General features: G+C 44.6%; 1 protein-coding gene across 5 annotated transcripts in view; it reads left to right on the forward strand.

The window, feature by feature from the left end:
• Positions 1 to 12,329: 12,329 nt before the first annotated feature.
• LOC109989547 (dynamin-2) overlaps positions 12,330 to 16,986 on the forward strand; it is a 32,218-nt gene continuing 27,561 nt past the window's right edge. For 4 of the 5 annotated variants that reach the window (XM_020641334.3, XM_020641331.3, XM_020641333.3 and 1 more), the window contains exons 1-2: positions 12,331 to 12,745; positions 16,908 to 16,981. In XM_020641334.3, coding sequence (XP_020496990.1) covers positions 12,585 to 12,745; positions 16,908 to 16,981 — 235 coding nt within the window. In that variant the 5' untranslated portion in view covers positions 12,331 to 12,584. Of the gene's footprint in view, positions 12,746 to 16,907; positions 16,982 to 16,986 lie in introns of all 5 variants that reach the window. The other variant, XM_020641336.3, reaches the window with a different exon arrangement.

Genomic DNA, 16,986 nt, shown 5'->3' on the forward strand with positions numbered 1-16,986 from the left:
GAGACAGAAAAATTCGACAACAAACCAAAGTCGGACAACGTTATGAAAGTGGATGTATCTTCTGTAACATGCTACGGATGTGGACAACGTGGGCATGTTGCTAGAGATTGTCGTCAAAAAGGAGCACCAAAATGGTGTAGCTTCCACAGAAGCTCAACACACAGCAACGAAACATGCAGAAGAAAGACCAACTTCAAAGATGATGCAAAACAAACTGCTGAAAGACAAGAAAAGCATGAGGAGGAACAAACCTTTGTATTCAAAGTAAGTCACAACTTTCTACCAAATGACATTAAAGAAAAAGGACTGATGGTTGATTGTGGAGCCACATCACACATCATAACAGAGAAAGACAAATTCACAACATTTGATGAGTTGTTTAACCCAAAGAAGCACTACATGGAGCTAGCTGATGGATCCAGGGCAAACAACGTAGCATTGAAACGTGGTGACGCGGAGGTGTATCTGCAGGATCCAAATGGAAGACTCGTCCCTGTCATTCTGAAGGAGGCCTTGTTCATACCAACGTATCCTCAGGATATATTCTCTGTAAAAGCAGCCACAAGCGATGGTGCCAAAGTGGTCTTCAAAAGGGGACAAAATGAACTCACAACCAAAGATGGAATCGTCTTCTGCATTGAAGAATACGAGAGACTGTATTATCTGAAAATGGTAAATAATCACACACAATGTGATGACACAGTTAATACTATGATATTCAGTGACGGTGTAAACTTAACTTGTGATGTCAAAACATGGCATGATATTTTGGGTCACTGTAATGTAGATGATGTGCTAAAATTACCAAACGTGGTAGATGGTATGAAAGTCACAGGTAGTGCTAAAATAGACTGTATTGTCTGCACAGAAGGAAAATTCACTAACAGCAGAAATAGGAAAACCGATGCCAAAGCTAATGCACCTCTAGAACTGGTACACACAGACTTAGCAGGTCCTATTGAGCCAATTAGTCGAGAAGGCCACAAATACGCCATTTCATTCAGGGGCAGTGTCTGTGTATTTCCTCAAAAACAAGAGCGACACAACATTAGCAAAGGAAAAGTTTCTGGCAGACTGTGCACCATACGGTAGTGTAAAATGTATCAGATCCGACAACGGTACAGAGTTTATGAGCGGGGCTTTTCAGTCCCTATTAAGAGAAAAGAGTATTAGACATGAGACGTCATCACCATATTCCCACATCAAAATGGGACAGCTGAAAGACAGTGGAGGACCCTTTTTGAAATGGGAAGGTGTTTATTACTGGAAAAGGGATTACCTAAGATATTGTGGCCTTATGCTGTCCAACATGCAGCTCATATCCGCAACAGATGTTACAATGACAGAACAAAAAGTACCCCATACTACATGCTAACAAAAAGAAAGCCAAATCTATCAAAAATGTGGATATTTGGATCAGACTGTTACGCATATAGACATAACCAGAAGAAGCTGGACCCCAGATGTGAGAAGGGAGTATTTGTGGGATACAGTAAGAATAGTCCAGCTTACCTGGTTTACAACCCAGAAACGGAAAAGGGACAAAAACACAGACTGGTGAAATTTATCAAAAAGAACAGTGTTGAACAACAGACACAAACAAACGAATGTGACTCAGAAATACAGACATATGAATACAGAAAGTCTGACAGTGAAAACAATGTTGATGTGCCCCAGGATGAAGAGAGCACAGAAAATCAGGTATTACATGAAAATAAGGAGCATGCAGAAACAGATGATACAGAAGTATCAGAACTTAAAGAGAATACAGATGAGGACGAAAAACAAAGCCAAAACAAAGGCTATCCAAGGAGAGAAAGGAAAGCTCCAAAATACTTGGAAGATTACACTTCAAACTGTAAAGATGATGATGATCTAACCCACATCAATGTTGATTATTGTTACAGGGCAGTAAGTGGAGTTCCACAAACTTATAGTGAAGCCCTGAAGTCACCAGAGGCGCTTCGATGGAAACACGCCATGACAGAAGAGATCAACTCACTTAAAGAAAACGACACATTTGAACTGACATCATTACCTAAAGGTAGAAATACAGTAGAAGGAAAATGGGTATATGCCCTCAAAGAACATGCAGAGAATGGAAAAATCTTTAAAGCTAGATATGTAGCGAAAGGATACAGTCAGACAGAAGGAATAGACTATCATGAAACTTTTGCGCCAACAGCAAACATTACATCAGTTCGAGCGCTGATGCAGATAGCAGTTCAAAATGACCTCATCATACATCAGATGGATGTTAAGACGGCATATTTGCATGCCCCAATACAGGAAGAAATCTTCTTGGAACAACCAGAAGGTTTCAGAGTAACATCAGATACTGAAGAAAAATTAGTATACAAACTAAAGAAATCTCTTTATGGCCTGAAACAATCTGGGAGAAATTGGTACAAACTACTCAATGATTATTTAGAGCAAAATAGCTTTGTAAGAAATCCAAATGATCACTGTGTTTACAAACAACAGACAGAAAAAGGTACCATTCTTGTCATCATATGGGTGGATGATTTGATCATTGCAGCCAGTGATAATGATCTGTTGAACAGATTCAAAGATACTATGAAGTCAAAATTCAACATGAAAGACTTGGGGGAAATATCATATTTCCTTGGCATACAGTTTGAGCAAAAGAAAGGAGAAATCAAAATGAACCAGAAAAATTACATCGAAAAGATGCTAAAAAGATTTGGAATGTCAGACTGTAAACCAAGGTATACACCAAGTGAACAAAAACCACTGGAAGATGTCAAAAATGAGACAGTTAATCCCAAAGAGTATCGTGAGATTGTGGGCAGTTTGATTTATGCCATGACTTGCACCAGACCAGATATTAGTTGGATAGTTAGTAAACTATCTCAAACACTGGCAAATCCAAAATCAGAAAATTTGGTGGCTGCTAAGCATGTGTTAAGGTATCTCAAAGGCACAAATGACTATGAACTATGCTTTAAGAAAAGTGAGGAAAATCTGAACCTGATTGCATTCAGTGACTCAGATTGGGCTTCGTCTGTGGAAGACAGACGTAGCACTACAGGCTATTGTTTTGGCCTAACAAAACAAGGACCAGCGATTTCATGGAAATCAAGGAAACAGCCCACAGTGGCTCTGTCAACTTGAGAAGCTGAATACATTGGACTTACAGCCACTACCCAGGAAAGCATGTACCTAACACAACTGTTAAATGGCATGGACAATAAAGAGTACACCTGTACTAAAATTCATGGTGATAATCAGGGAGCCATTGCACTGAGCAAGAACCCCGTAAACAGAAAGAGGTCTAAACACATTGATGTAAAATATCATTTTATTCGAGAAGCACTCAGCGAGAAGAAAATAGATATTATTTACTGTCCATCGGAAAACATGACTGCAGACATTCTAACAAAACCTGTTACAAAAGCAACAATAATTAAGTTCAAGAAATGGTTCTTTGGAAACTAAAGCCATGAGAGACCATGGTATTTGGGTTAAGATGACGAGAACAAGAGGGGGTGTTGAGTTTTATGTTCTCATTCACATAAATATACATGATGTAATGTATAGTTTGACTTACAGTGTTCATATGTATATGTTTTATACAACGTTTATTTTGTATGCACTTGAAGAACAGTGTACATGTTGAGATCTTATTTTGTTATTCATGACGTGACTTCCTGTTGTGATGCGTTATGTTTTTTTTGTGACCTACGTTACATTAAGAAGAGAGAGCGGGAGATTGGTTGTTGTGTTCCATGGCTGCTGATAAAAAATGCTATTCCAGTTAGCTGTGAAGAAGGAACGAATAAAAGGTGACGTGACACTAAAGTGTGATTCTTGGTAACATGGCTGACGAAGCAGCCGACCCACCAGTTGAAGCAGTCAACCCAACAGAAACAATAGCCTCCATATAACTTCATACCTGAAAAAAACCCCACTACTCTTCCAGACAGGTAAGGACGACATACACTGAACTGCAGACACGGCCGGGATGTTGTTCAGGTACTGGAAACAGCAATTAAACTTATAACTGGGGACAACTGTCATTTCACAACTCCCCACCAGTCCAACATCACTAACCTCTGTGCCGTTTTCTCCCTCACAGCCGTACAGCTGAAAATATTAGAAAAAGGTCTCACTTTCATCCCCACACCCAACCCACCCACCCGACCGGAGCTCAGAGGGGACCTACACACCTTCCACAGGAGGCTTAAGTTAAGGGATCACTTCCAGGGGGAGCAGAGGCAGGAGCCTGTGCCATTCACTGGACCGTCCCACTGGTCACCAAACACAGACACACTTTCACCTGTCATTTCTCAACTCATCCATAAAAACAACCTCGCACTCACACATTGGTGCCCCCTGCCGCACAGAACACACAACATTAGTCAGGAACATAAATGCATCATCAGAACATTGGGTAATTACAAACACATACTCATTAAGCCAGCAGATAAGGGGAGCCAAATAGTTATTCAGGATAGGGACAATTACATCTTAGAAGCACACAGACAGTTAAATAACAGCACATATTATAAAACACTGACACACTCACTACAATTAGAGACACAGAGACTAGTAAGAAAGATTACGGAGACACTCTACAGACAAAAATTCATCAACTTCAAACAAAAAAACAACATTTGGACGGTCCCAGTGAACCCAGGCCCCACCTCTTCTATCTGCTCCCCAAGATCCACAAGCCTCCTGAGACCTGGACAGTCCCCTCGGTGGTTCCGGTCGGCCGCCCCATCGTCAGTGACTGCAATTCAGAAACCTACACAATAACAGAATACATAGACTACTTTATCAACCCACTCGCCAAACTTCACCCCAGTTACATCAAGGACACTTACCATTTTGTTAATAAAATCAAACACCTGCAGGTACCCGGTCACACATTTCTCTTCTCCATAGCTATAGATTCCCTTTACACCAGTATAGAAACACCACTCGGCCTAGCTGCCATACAACACATATTCAATAAACACCCAGACCCGACAGCCACATTTTACAGCTACTACAGATCACCCTCACCCGTAATGACTTCACGTTCAACAGCAAGCACTATCTCCAGCTGTGCGATGGGCTGGAAATATGTTAACTGGTGGCGTTGGGGAAGGTGGTCTGGATGGTCCTCCTTGTGTACTGACTAGAACTAGGAAAAGGGACCACATTACTCCTGTATTGCTTCTCTGCACTGGCTCCCTATAGAATTCAAGATCCTTCTTCTCACTTACAAAGCTCTAAATGGCCAGGCACCATCTTATCTTAAGGAGCTACTAGTGCCGTACTGCCCCTCGAGAACATTACGGTCTCAGAATGCAGACCTGCCAGTGGTACCTGCAGTCTCTAAGTGTACTATGGGAGGTGAAGCCTTCAGTTATCAGGCTCCTTTCCTCTGGAATCATCTTCCAGCCGGGGTCCAGCAGGCAGACACACTCTGTATTTTTAAGAATAGACTTAAAACTTTCCTTTTTGATAAATCTTATAGTTAGGGCTGGTGCTGGTGTAGACCAGCTCCTAGTTATGCTGCTATAGGCTTAGACTACTGGGGGAACTGCCACCTTGAGCTCCTCTCTCTCTCTCTGTATATCAGTATATCATATTGCTGCATGTATCTATCTGTAAATCTCAGTCACTAACCACCTACTTTCCTGGGAGCTCTTGAGCTCTCTTAGGCTCCTTGAGATTGTTGGTTGACGGCCTGCCAGAACAACCCCCCACCCCCCCACCGGATTGTTGATGGAAGGCTTGCCAGAACAACCCCCTTGCTCCCTATCCCTCTTCCTGCATCTTATCCCATCTCGCCCCCTATCACCTTCCAAACCCGGTGCAGTCTATGGCCTGTGAAGGCTGTTTCGTCATAAGCCGGGGATCCGGCCTGAAGATTTTCTTACCACTGTAACTTTTGCTACTTTGCTAAAGTGCTCATGATGGATAGGCCAGATCTTTGTAATATTGCAATAAGTAAGGTCTTTTACCTGCTCTTTTGTAATGTTAATAGACAAAGAGTAAGGTATTTTACCTGCTTTTTGTAAAGTGTCTCGAGATAACACTTGTTATGAGTTGACGCTATACAAATAAAAATTGGTTGATTGATTGATAGTCTGTAGTTGTCTGGTGGTCGTGTTCTGAAATGCAGTTGTTAAGTCCGACTGATAGTATTACCTGTGCGGTGTTGTGGCATGGGGTGAGTTTCTTGAGTATGCTGGCTATGTGATGGAAGTTGGCTCCGGGAAAACTGTCTACCTGTATGTGTGGGTCGACAAAGGTTAGGTTTAGGGGAGGGGTGGGGTGAGGTAGTAGGGGGAGGAGGAATCAAGGGAGGGGAGGAAGAAGGGGGACGACAAGAGTTCGGGTTAGGAGGGATGGGGGATAAGGTAGTAGGGAGGAGGAGGAGGAGGAGGGCGGAGTAGGAGTAGGTAGGAGAGGAGGGCGAGGGAGGTTACGGTGGGTGGTAGATGGACCTGCTGGTTGGGAGAGTGGAGGCACAGGAGGGTCCTCCTCGCTCCGGGGCCGTCTGGTCAGGAGGACCCTAAGAGTGGAGACGGAGGAGGACGTGAATTTCCTCCTATACCTCACCCTCCCCCACTGTCAACAGGCCTTTGACTGTTATCAAAGGCCTCCTGGCTGTAAGGGGGCACCTTCTCCAGCTCCACAGCAATCACCTGGTCGTAGTGCTATCGGAGAATTAACATATTGTTGTGCATCCATGTGTTTATGTTTAGTTTAACCTTATCAAACGTTGTGCTGTTGGGTAAAGAGGGTTTGATGAAGGAGGTGAGGCGGTTCACCTTCTTCATCATCCCCTGTGGAAATGAACCGGTAGTGAAGGTGTTATTAAGTATTTCAGAGTGATGAATGGCCTGAAGGAGTTTAAAGTATTTCTTTGTTTGTGAATGGAGTTCCGGGTGAGCTGTGTGTGTGTTGGTGGTGGACGGCTGCCCGCTCCAGGCGAGGGGGCAGAGGAGCAGTGTTTGATGCCCCCCCTCCCCCCTCCGGCCAGGAGGAGCAGCCAGTGGTGTGAAACGATTTGTGAGGGTTATGGACATATTGCTGTGGAGCTGGAGAAGTTTGTGAAGGGGAATCCCAGCTGATAGACGTACCAGAGTGTGTGAAAATCTGGCACCCCCCATGGGCACAGGCAAGCACCAGAAATAAAAGAACTAAAAAAACAAAAAAAACAGGAGCTAAAAACCAGGAGCTAAAATGGAGGATGAACAGGTGTGTTTTAGAATTGGATTAAAAGGTAGAGGAAACATAAAAAGAGAAAAGGAGGAGAGTAAAGGAAGAGCTGTGACTAAAAAGGATCACAAAAAGAGTATGATTATTAATAAAACCAGTCTCTAAAACTCATAGGTCGGGGGCCTGGTGGAGGCCTACAGGAAGGCTTTCCCGACAGGAGAGGAGGGGGGACTGAGGGAGTTCCCCTCGCGTCACTTCCCGGTTTTTACATTGAATCCATAAAACCAGTGGGGCAAGTAAAAGCAGATAAAAGCAGGATAGAAGCCGATGTTTTGTCCTTGGAGAACCGTACAGACGGTGGTGACTGGCTGTCTTCAGTGTGCACACTTTGAACGCTGTCACTCACCGTATTTCTTTGGTCTTTGCTGCCGGTCTCCTTCGGTGATGTTATGAAGTTTATCTGCTTAAAATCCACTGTGGAAGCTGTTAAAACTACGCTGTGAGATGAAAACGGTTTAAAAACAGTCCTCAGTCCTTAAAAAGTCACTTTAAAAAGGTTGTCATAAACCAAATAAAACAAATTAAAAGTGGAATAAAAGAGGTCCTCAACGTTTCGCCATAACTGGCTTCTTCAAGAGGGTGTGGTCAAGGGCCACCCTCTCATATGGTCTTGACACCAGCGTTGTTTGAAGGGAAGCACAAGGGGTGGGACCCGGAGTCTTCCGGGATTCACAAGTCTGCACACTGTCTACACCACTGTTTTACATCACTAAACCACCCCAACCGAAAGAAATGATCCTTCACCTTCCCCTGCATTTTATTGACTCCTAGGTGACCCCCAGTGGGAGTATTGTGCAACTGGGTCAGGACTTTGGGAACCATGGCCCTGGGGGAGAACAACCTGTCCATATGGCGCAGCATCTAAATTAGCAGGAGGGACTCTGACCAGGCGTGAATCTCTCATCTGCAATTGTGACCACACCTGAGCATACTTTTGGAGGGCTGAATCTTCAGTGAGGTCCAGCCCCTGCGTTTTGTAGTAAATCAACTGCTGTAGAACTACATCCTCGGCCTGTGCTCTTGCTATATCATCGTCATCACACTCTTTACCTGACTGCACTCTCAGCTTCCCCTCCTACACAGCACACACACTTGAATTTTGGAAGTGCTGCCCCCCCAGTGACATCTTCTTGCTGGCTAACACCAACAAAAGCATGCAACCTAGAAAGGGCATTGGCATTAGCATGTGCTTTCCCAGGTCTATGGATGATTTTATATTGGAAACTGGCCAATTGCTATACCCACCTAGCCAGCTGTCCCTCCAAACCCTGAAAGTTGTGTAACCACCTGAGAGAGTTATGGTCAGTACGCAATATAAACTCCTTCCCCAACAGGTAGTGCTTAAAGTACTTGGAAGTTACCATGCTTAACAGCTCCTTATTAGTGGTAGCATACTTCCTTTTCTGCTTGGTTAAAGCTCTGCTGGCGTATGCTACAACATACTCAACACCGTTACTCTCCTGTGACAGGACTGCACCAATGCCTGCATCACTGGCATCTGTGTCCAAAATAAAAGGTCTTGTGGGGTCTGGGTAGGCTAGTACTGGGGCAGATATTAACCTAGCCTTCAGTTGCTCAAAAGCATTGTGGCAAGAGTCTGACCACTTAAAACGCCTACCTTTCTCAGTCAACTGATGTAGGGGCCGTGCTATTTCTGCAAACCCCTTTATGTAGGAGGCTAAGCCTACAAAACTTCTCACTTCTGTTTGGTTTTTAGGTACTGGCCACTCTTTTACTGCCTGAACTTTCGCTGGATCTGCCCCAACCCCTTCTGCTGAAATTATGTGACCGAGGTACTGCACCTGTGTTGAATATAAGTTACACTTAGAGGGCAGTTGGCCCACTGTACCCGCCCCCTTTAGTTTCCCGACACATAAGGGCAGTCACGGCGCAGGTGTCGGTCACACTCACACTCCCAACACACACCTGTTCGATTACGAGTTCTCTGCCAAGGTACATCAGCAGGGGGGACTCTAGCTTCAGCACTAGGATGCTTAAAAGGGCTCTGGGAGGAACTAGAAGGGGCTACTGTCTTTGGGGGCAACTGCAGTATCTGTATGGCTGACTGCGTTGCCTTAACTTCCTGGCGCAGGCCCTCTACTGCCCCTAATAAAGCCTCAAAACGGTCATCAGTCCTGCTGCTCTCCATGACCTCCCTTACTCTCACATCAGGAACAGTGTGAACCTTCTCTAAGTTCCTTAGGAGCTCCATTTCAGCAGCCAAGTGGATTGCGGACTCTAATGTTTTAGGTCTTGCGGTACGGAGGCTAATGCAAAAATCACCAGCAGTGAAATGAGTGACAAATTGATCCCTGGCTAACATATCTCAAGTCTGGTCATCTACAGAGGGATAAGCTTTTACAACAAGCCTACGCAAAGCATTGCCAAACTTCTGAGCTGTTTCATTTGGTAGCCCTGGGCGGCAGTAGCTCAGTCTGTAGGGACCTAGGTTGGGAACCGGAGGGTCGCCGGCTAGGGGCTAGGGGCTAGGGGCTCAGGAGCGCCCACTGTGGGCAGCTCCGTCACTCTGACATCTCTCCATTAGTGCATGTCCATAGGATCTTGTTTGTGCAAGACTTACAGTGTAAAAACTGAAATTTCCCCTTGCGGGGATCAATAAAAGTAAATCTTAATCTTAATCTTCTTCTTTCGGAAAAAGCAACCCCACTCATCACTATGACATGGCTTCAGACATCTAGTCATAGCTGCTTTTAACAGGGCATAGTTACCTTTGGCTTCGACAGACACACCATTAAACATCTCAAGGGCATGCACAGAAAGCAACAAGGACATAAATTTAAGCTTAACAGATTCATCCCAGCCATTTACGGTTGCTGCTCAAATTGTTCAACCAATCACATCATTCCCTACCCACCCTGTCGAAAAAACAACTCTTCTATCTAACTATCTTCAGTGCCGCAACACTAAAAGTCACGGCCAGCACACGTATCCCCTTATCGTTTTTAGTGCCAAAGCCACAGCCCCAGACCACAGCCGTTCCGTCCGTCCCTCTCCCCTGACCTCCACACAATGCCTCTCTTCATAACAATCCTGGCGCTCCCCAACTCCCCACACAGGTGAGAGTCATCAGCTCATTAGTTCAATAGTTCTCCAATCTACAGAATCTCTGCCCCACAAGTGTCCGCAGGGAGCCAATTACCCTCCCCCGACATTGTTTTACTACAGTACTTAGGAGCACGTTTCAGTCCATTTGGAGTTGATTGGTACATAGTTTGGAGTACACTTTTTGTGAGTGGACTTGTGTACTTGGTGAGTCTGGCAACACACCCCGACTGGTTAGGTTTAGTAAAAAGGGTGTGGGAGAGGTTAGAATAGGGTTAGGGTTAGGATAAGGGATGAAAACCACCCATTCTTAGACTTAGACTTAGACTTTCTTTATTGTCATTCAAACTTGTACTTTACAGTGCAGATAAGAACGAAATTTCGTTGCATTTGGCCCGTTGTAGTGCAGGATAAAAACAGCAGCATGTATTTACATATAAAAAATAAAAATAAGGTGCAGATATAAATAGATATAAAAAGAAAAACTATGAGTAAAAATACTATACAGATAAATATATTGCACGTTATATTGTGTTTTACAGTCCAGTGAGGTAGTCCTGTGTGGGGGTTTGAGGGGGAATGGAGGGATTATTTTTTCGTGTTCAAAAGTCTTATGGCCTGTGGGAAGAAGCTGTTACAGAACCTGGAAGTTCTGCTTCGGAGGCTGCGGAACCTCTTTCCAGAGTCCAGCAGTGAAAACAGTCCTTGGTGGGGGTGGGAGGTGTCTCTGCTGATTTTCTGAGCCCTGGTCAGACAGCGGATCTTTGCGATTTCCTGGATGGGAGGAAGTGGAGTCTTAATGATCTTATGGATCTTGTCTTGTCTGATTGTTGAATAACTTTTGATAGGAAGGTTGGATCGATTCGAAACATTCAATGACCACCATAGAAATGAATGGAGCATCGGAAATGGTAAAAATGCATTAAGTGTTTTGGTCAAAATTGTTCATAGGGTAGGGTTAGGGTAAGGGGTAAGGGGTTAGGGTTAGGATAAGGGATAACAACCACCTGTCTATGTCTGATTGTTGAATAATAAGGTCGAAACCAAGATTCCCCCCCCCCCCCCCCCCCCCACCGGCTTTCCAACGGTACCACCCAGGAGTCTCTACGAGATCGGGAAGTCGGCCTATTCGATTTCTTCTTGATTGTGATCCGTCTTTTAAATCTCGACAAACTCCCCTCTAAACTCAAGGTGAAGATTTATAATAGAAATAAATCCTGCTGTTCCCTCAGAGGAAACTTCTAGTTTCATCAACCTTTCTTCTTTTGTTGGATTATGGAGATGTGCTGTATACGGGCGCCATGGCCAAATGTTGACAGTCATTGGACGCCATGTATCACGCTTCACTGTGACCCCTACACTCCATCTGATTGGCCCTCCTTGAAGGTGCGCAGGTACTTACACTGAGTCTTCTTTATAAAGTACTTATTTATGTTCAGACCCTCAAAGAACCAGAAGATGTGTTTCTGGGATGTTTTCAAGGAGGGAAAGAGAGTTCTCATTTCGCTTGAAGCCTTTGGCTCGATCTTAAAAGATAAAAAACGCGAGACCATTGGACAGAGCCTGAAGTGTTTCTGAATTATAATCTGTGATCATGACTGCACTTTATCTGTGAACTCATGAGCACATTGTAATCGTTGATTTCTCTTAACTTTAGTTTGTAAACTCTGTCTTTATCATATTTATTATGACGTGTGCTGCTGCTGATCTTGACCTCAATGGGTTATTACCTGGTTAAATAAAAAATAAAATCTATATATTAAATAATAGATATGCTCTCTATGTTAGAACGGATATATTTAAGTCTATGATTTATAATCTAGATAATCGCAAAGACTTTTATACTTTCTTTAAAAATCAAAGCACACTTTATGATCCTTCTTTTTTTTTTAATTGCAGGTCCAAAGACTGGATTGTAAAACTGATTACGTTTGTGTACACTGACAGACATCCTAGCAGACCAATGACAGAGAAGATTGAGGCTGGGGGCGGGACTAAAAGCTCCGGCGAAGGCTGGGTGTCGCCTGACCGGATGATGACAGAAGTTTGCGGTTGACCACGGAGAGACTTTTATCCCTGTTATTCAGCTTGTAAGCTCTCGGGGACTCGGGTTGCAGCTCACACTCTGTATTTGTTTGAGTTTTTGATGATTTAAGTCTAAAGGGGGTCCGACAGACTGCTGCGGGAACTTTCTGTCTGCTGGAACAGAGACCCTCTGGCTCTCATTTGCCCCGGTTGGAGGGCAGGAAAGAGCCCACTGGGCTGACCGAGGTGCCGCGATGGGAAACCGGGGAATGGAAGACCTCATTCCGCTTATCAACAAGCTGCAGGACGCGTTCAGCTCCATCGGACAGAGCTGTAACTTGGACCTGCCTCAGATAGCGGTCGTCGGCGGACAGAGCGCTGGGAAGAGCTCGGTGTTGGAGAATTTCGTTGGGAGGTTGTATGCTTTATCTGTCGTTTCGGATGAATGTGACGTTTGAGTGATTTTTAATGGCATTTTTATTTTATCTTTTACTATAACTTCTTTTGAGACTCACGACGTCAAGCTTTTCCGTGAAGACGCCAACTAAGCACTTCGTTACGCGCTGTGTGACGCTGCCTCCCCGTTTCCAACCTTTTCTTTTTTTTTTTTTCATTATGAGCCCAGCTATTCACAATGTACTGTCATTACGCCCTTTACGTAAGAAAACAGCTGTTTGCTTTATTACGGGGACAAAAAGGTTTGAAAGGTGTTTCAAGAGTAGTTTCATCTGGAGCTCTTCATCCGGGATCTTCACTGATGTGCAGCTCGTATTCTGTCAAACATTTATGAAGGCTGCTTTCTCAGGCTGGTAAAGACTTTCTATGAGCATTGTGTTTCAAAGGTCAGGTCAATGTTTTACTTTGAAGGAGAAGTTTGCAGCTTTTTATGAGGTCATCTTGAGATGGAGGAGTGGAGAGTCACAACGAAAATACAAGTGAAATCAGCTGAAAGTCTTTTGGAGGATGATGAATGAGTCTGAAGGAATTTGAATGAGTCCTTGTTGGTGACTAATGGCTGCTAACAAAGCCACATTCTGCCATATGTTAGGATCTCGGGTGTGTATCACATCATCTTTGGTTTTCAAGCAACACAGAAAGAGTGTTTGAGGAAACAAGGAATGAGTAAAAGACATGACTGAGGCCTAATCTGCCAAAGATGGAAGAGCTGCTCAGCTTTGTGTGACGGTGCCAGTAAAGGGACTACTTTCCTCTCATAGGTGTCCAATGATTTCACTGGTTGTGCGTGAACGACAGACGATTAAGCTACGTCTCCTTTCTTTCTCTTTCCTGCTGCCTTTTGTCTCTGAGTCCCGAGCAGTGGCTGGAGAAGACAGTAGAGGCATTGATGTGTTGATGCTGGGGTCATCAGTGATGTCACCAGCTGCACTGCCATGTGTATATCACACACACACACACACACACACACACACACACACACACACACACACACACACACACACACACACACACACACACACACACACACACACAGCGACCCCTAAAACATGGCAGGAGTTTCAGCGGAGAGGGTACACGATGATTTTCAGGGTAGAAAAGATGGAGGAGATCTAAAATGATGATCCCCTTCATCAGTCTGGCATTTTTCTTCAAATTTTCCTTTTGTTTGAATTTGACAGACACTTCTCGAGTACTTACGCTATCAATGTAAATAATGTGTAGTCATAAAATAATTATATTAAAAGTCAAACATTTCTACTCATGCCATATATCATACCTCAAAAAGACCCCCCCCCCCCCCCCCCCCCCCCCGCAGTTGGTTCCATCCAAAATTAGAGATGAGGGCAGCAGGTACGCTCCAACAGACCAAGCAGCAGGTATCATTGAGGTGGCAAAGATCAAATCCTTCAAAAGTTAAAATGTGTAAACAGGAAATATTAAATTATAAATATGTCAGCACAATCTAAAGATATTAGCCTTCCTTATATTCAGCCCTCAGTTATGTCTTGTATAACGTTGTATCGTTTGGTATCTAAAAGGAGATCTCAGAGGTGCATGGATCTTTCGACTTTGAGCGAATGGCTTGATCATTTTCTGAACAGAATGTCATCAGTGATAGGTAGCAAACAACTGATTTTAAATGATAATTCCCTGTCAGGATGCAGAGGAACTGGCCCTCCTGACCAGTCTGTTCAGTCTCTTCCTGTCTCTCTCTGTGCTCCCTCCTCCTCAGCAGACCACTGCATAGAAAAGTGTAGACGCCACCACAGTGTCATAAAAAGTCTGTATCAGAGTCCTGCATACTCCAAAGGACCTCAGTCGCCTCAGCAGGTGTAGTTGACATTGGCCCTTCTTGTACAGAACGTCTGTATTGTGTGACTAGTCCAGTTTATTGTTGAGGTGAACACCCAGGTATTTGTTTACCCTCTCGATGTCCGAGCCCTGGATGTTCACTGGTGCAGTCTGGGAAGTCAATCACCATCTCCTTTGTCTTGCTGGCATTGAGCTGAAGGTGGTTGAGCTCACTCCAGTCGACAAAGTCCATGATGACCTGCCTGTACTCCTGTTCGCTCCCCTTAGACACACACCCCACGATGGCTGTGTCATCAGAGAACTTCTGCAGGTCGCAGCTCCCAGAGTTGTAACAGAAGTCCGAGGTGTACAGGGTGAAGAGAAAGGAGGAGAGAACTGTCCCCTGCGGGGCCCCTGTACTGCAGACCACCATGTCAGACTCACAGTCCTGAAGCCTCACGTACTGTGGTCTGTTTGTAGGTAGTCCGTTGTCCATGCAGCCAGGTGACAGTCTACTCCCGCCCTTTATAGCTTCCCCCTGAGCAGTGCAGTGGGAGCGATGTTCTCCAGTTGAGTCAGGGATCTGTACAGCAGGTAGATTACAGCCTCATCTACCCCGATTCCTGGATAGTAGGTAAAATGCAGGGAATCCAAACTTGAACTCACCAGGGGCCAGAGGTTATTTAGAATAATCCTCTCCATGGTCTTCATCAGGTGAGAGGTTAGGGCCAAAGGTCTGAAGTGGCTCCTTAGGGTAAGATGTCTTGGGAACTGGAACCACGAAGGAAGTCTTCCACAGAGTCAGCTTCTTCTCCAGACTCAGGCTCAGTCTGAAGATGTGCAGAAGCCCCACACAGAGTTGATGCTATAGGGACCTGCTGACACCTGACCAGCTGTTCTGGAGAGGCCATCAAGGGAAGAAGCAGGAGAGGGAGGTAGGAGGGTGGCAGAGTAGGCTGGTCTGAGCTCTGCTGGAATGGGGTGGGACCAGTCTGTTTAGTCCTGGTCTACATCATACCTGTCTATCAGTCTGTTTAGTCCTGGTCTACATCATACCTGTCTATCAGTCTGTTTAGTCCTGGTCAGTGATTGGTCAGCATTTGTATTATTCATGCTGTGATTTCACAAGCAACAGGAAGAGATGAGGAGAGACAACCGGAATCGTTGTAACTTCCAGTTTGCTCTGTCAGCGTGTTTGTGTTTCTGTGTGTGTGGTGTGTGTGTCTGTCCCTCCTTTTTTTAAATAAAAAAACTGCTGTTTCCAAAGAGTTAAACTCAGACAGACAGAGAGACACAGACAGACAGACAGACAGACAGACAGAGCGAGAGACACACAGACAGACAGACAGACAGACAGAGAGAGAGACACACAGACAGACAGACAGACAGACAGACAGACAGACAGAGAGAGAGACACACAGACAGACAGACAGACAGACAGAGAGAGAGACACGCACGCAGACAGTGTGATGCCTGGGGAGATGTGCATTCAGTGACCTGAACATGATTCTAGTTGTATTGAACAGCAGTTTCCGTTGTGACAAGGGTGATGGTTAAAGAAACTTGTTTCTGTCTTTATGAATAATGAACGGGGCTGTAAGCTCATCTCTGCCCACCATCAATAATGCACACCTGTACGTGCACGGCTCAGGTATAGAGCTGGATATTTCTTATTTGTTGAAACCCCATTTGATAAAAACTTTGGACATTTAATTAAATAAAATAAATAAAAAAAAAACACTTAAATCCAATATTTGATTGAAAAACATCAAAGACGACATCAGAATGTTAAAGATGATGAATTCAATAAAAGGTGTAACAGTTAATCAAGTAAACTGTCAACAGGTTAGTGATGTGATTGTATAAAGAAGAGCAACCAGAGAGGCCTAAAGTGGGGGATCGGTTTACAGAGGGGCGGAGTCTGTCTGAAGTAAAGAGGGGGATCGGTTCACAGAGGGGCGGAGTCTGTCTGTTTAATAAATCATCACATCCTGTTTTTGATTTAGATTATAAACAACAGTCTGATGTTTCTCTTCTGTTTGTCTTTAAAGCTTTTATTCAACATGTTGTTATCTGTTGCCTGTTTCGCTTCAAAAGTGCTCATCCCTAACCTGTATGATGTTTATCTCTCTCTCGCTTGCTCTCCCTCGCTCTGTCTCTCTCTCTCCCTCGCTCTGTCTCCCTCTCTCCCTCCCTCTCTCTCGCTCTCCTTCTCTCTCTCTGTATATTCCTCTCTCTCTCTCGCCCCCTCTCTCTCTCTTTCCCTCGCTCTGTCTCTCTCTCTCTCTCTCTCTCTCTCTCTCTCTCTCTCTGTCTCTGTCTCTCAGGGACTTCTTGCCAAGAGGATCCGGCATTGTGACCCGTCGTCCTCTCATCCTGCAGCTGGTAAACAGCAAAGCAGGCGAG

This window comes from Labrus bergylta, chromosome 1 (assembly GCF_963930695.1).
Source record: "Labrus bergylta chromosome 1, fLabBer1.1, whole genome shotgun sequence".
Classification (NCBI taxonomy): domain Eukaryota; kingdom Metazoa; phylum Chordata; class Actinopteri; order Labriformes; family Labridae; genus Labrus; species Labrus bergylta.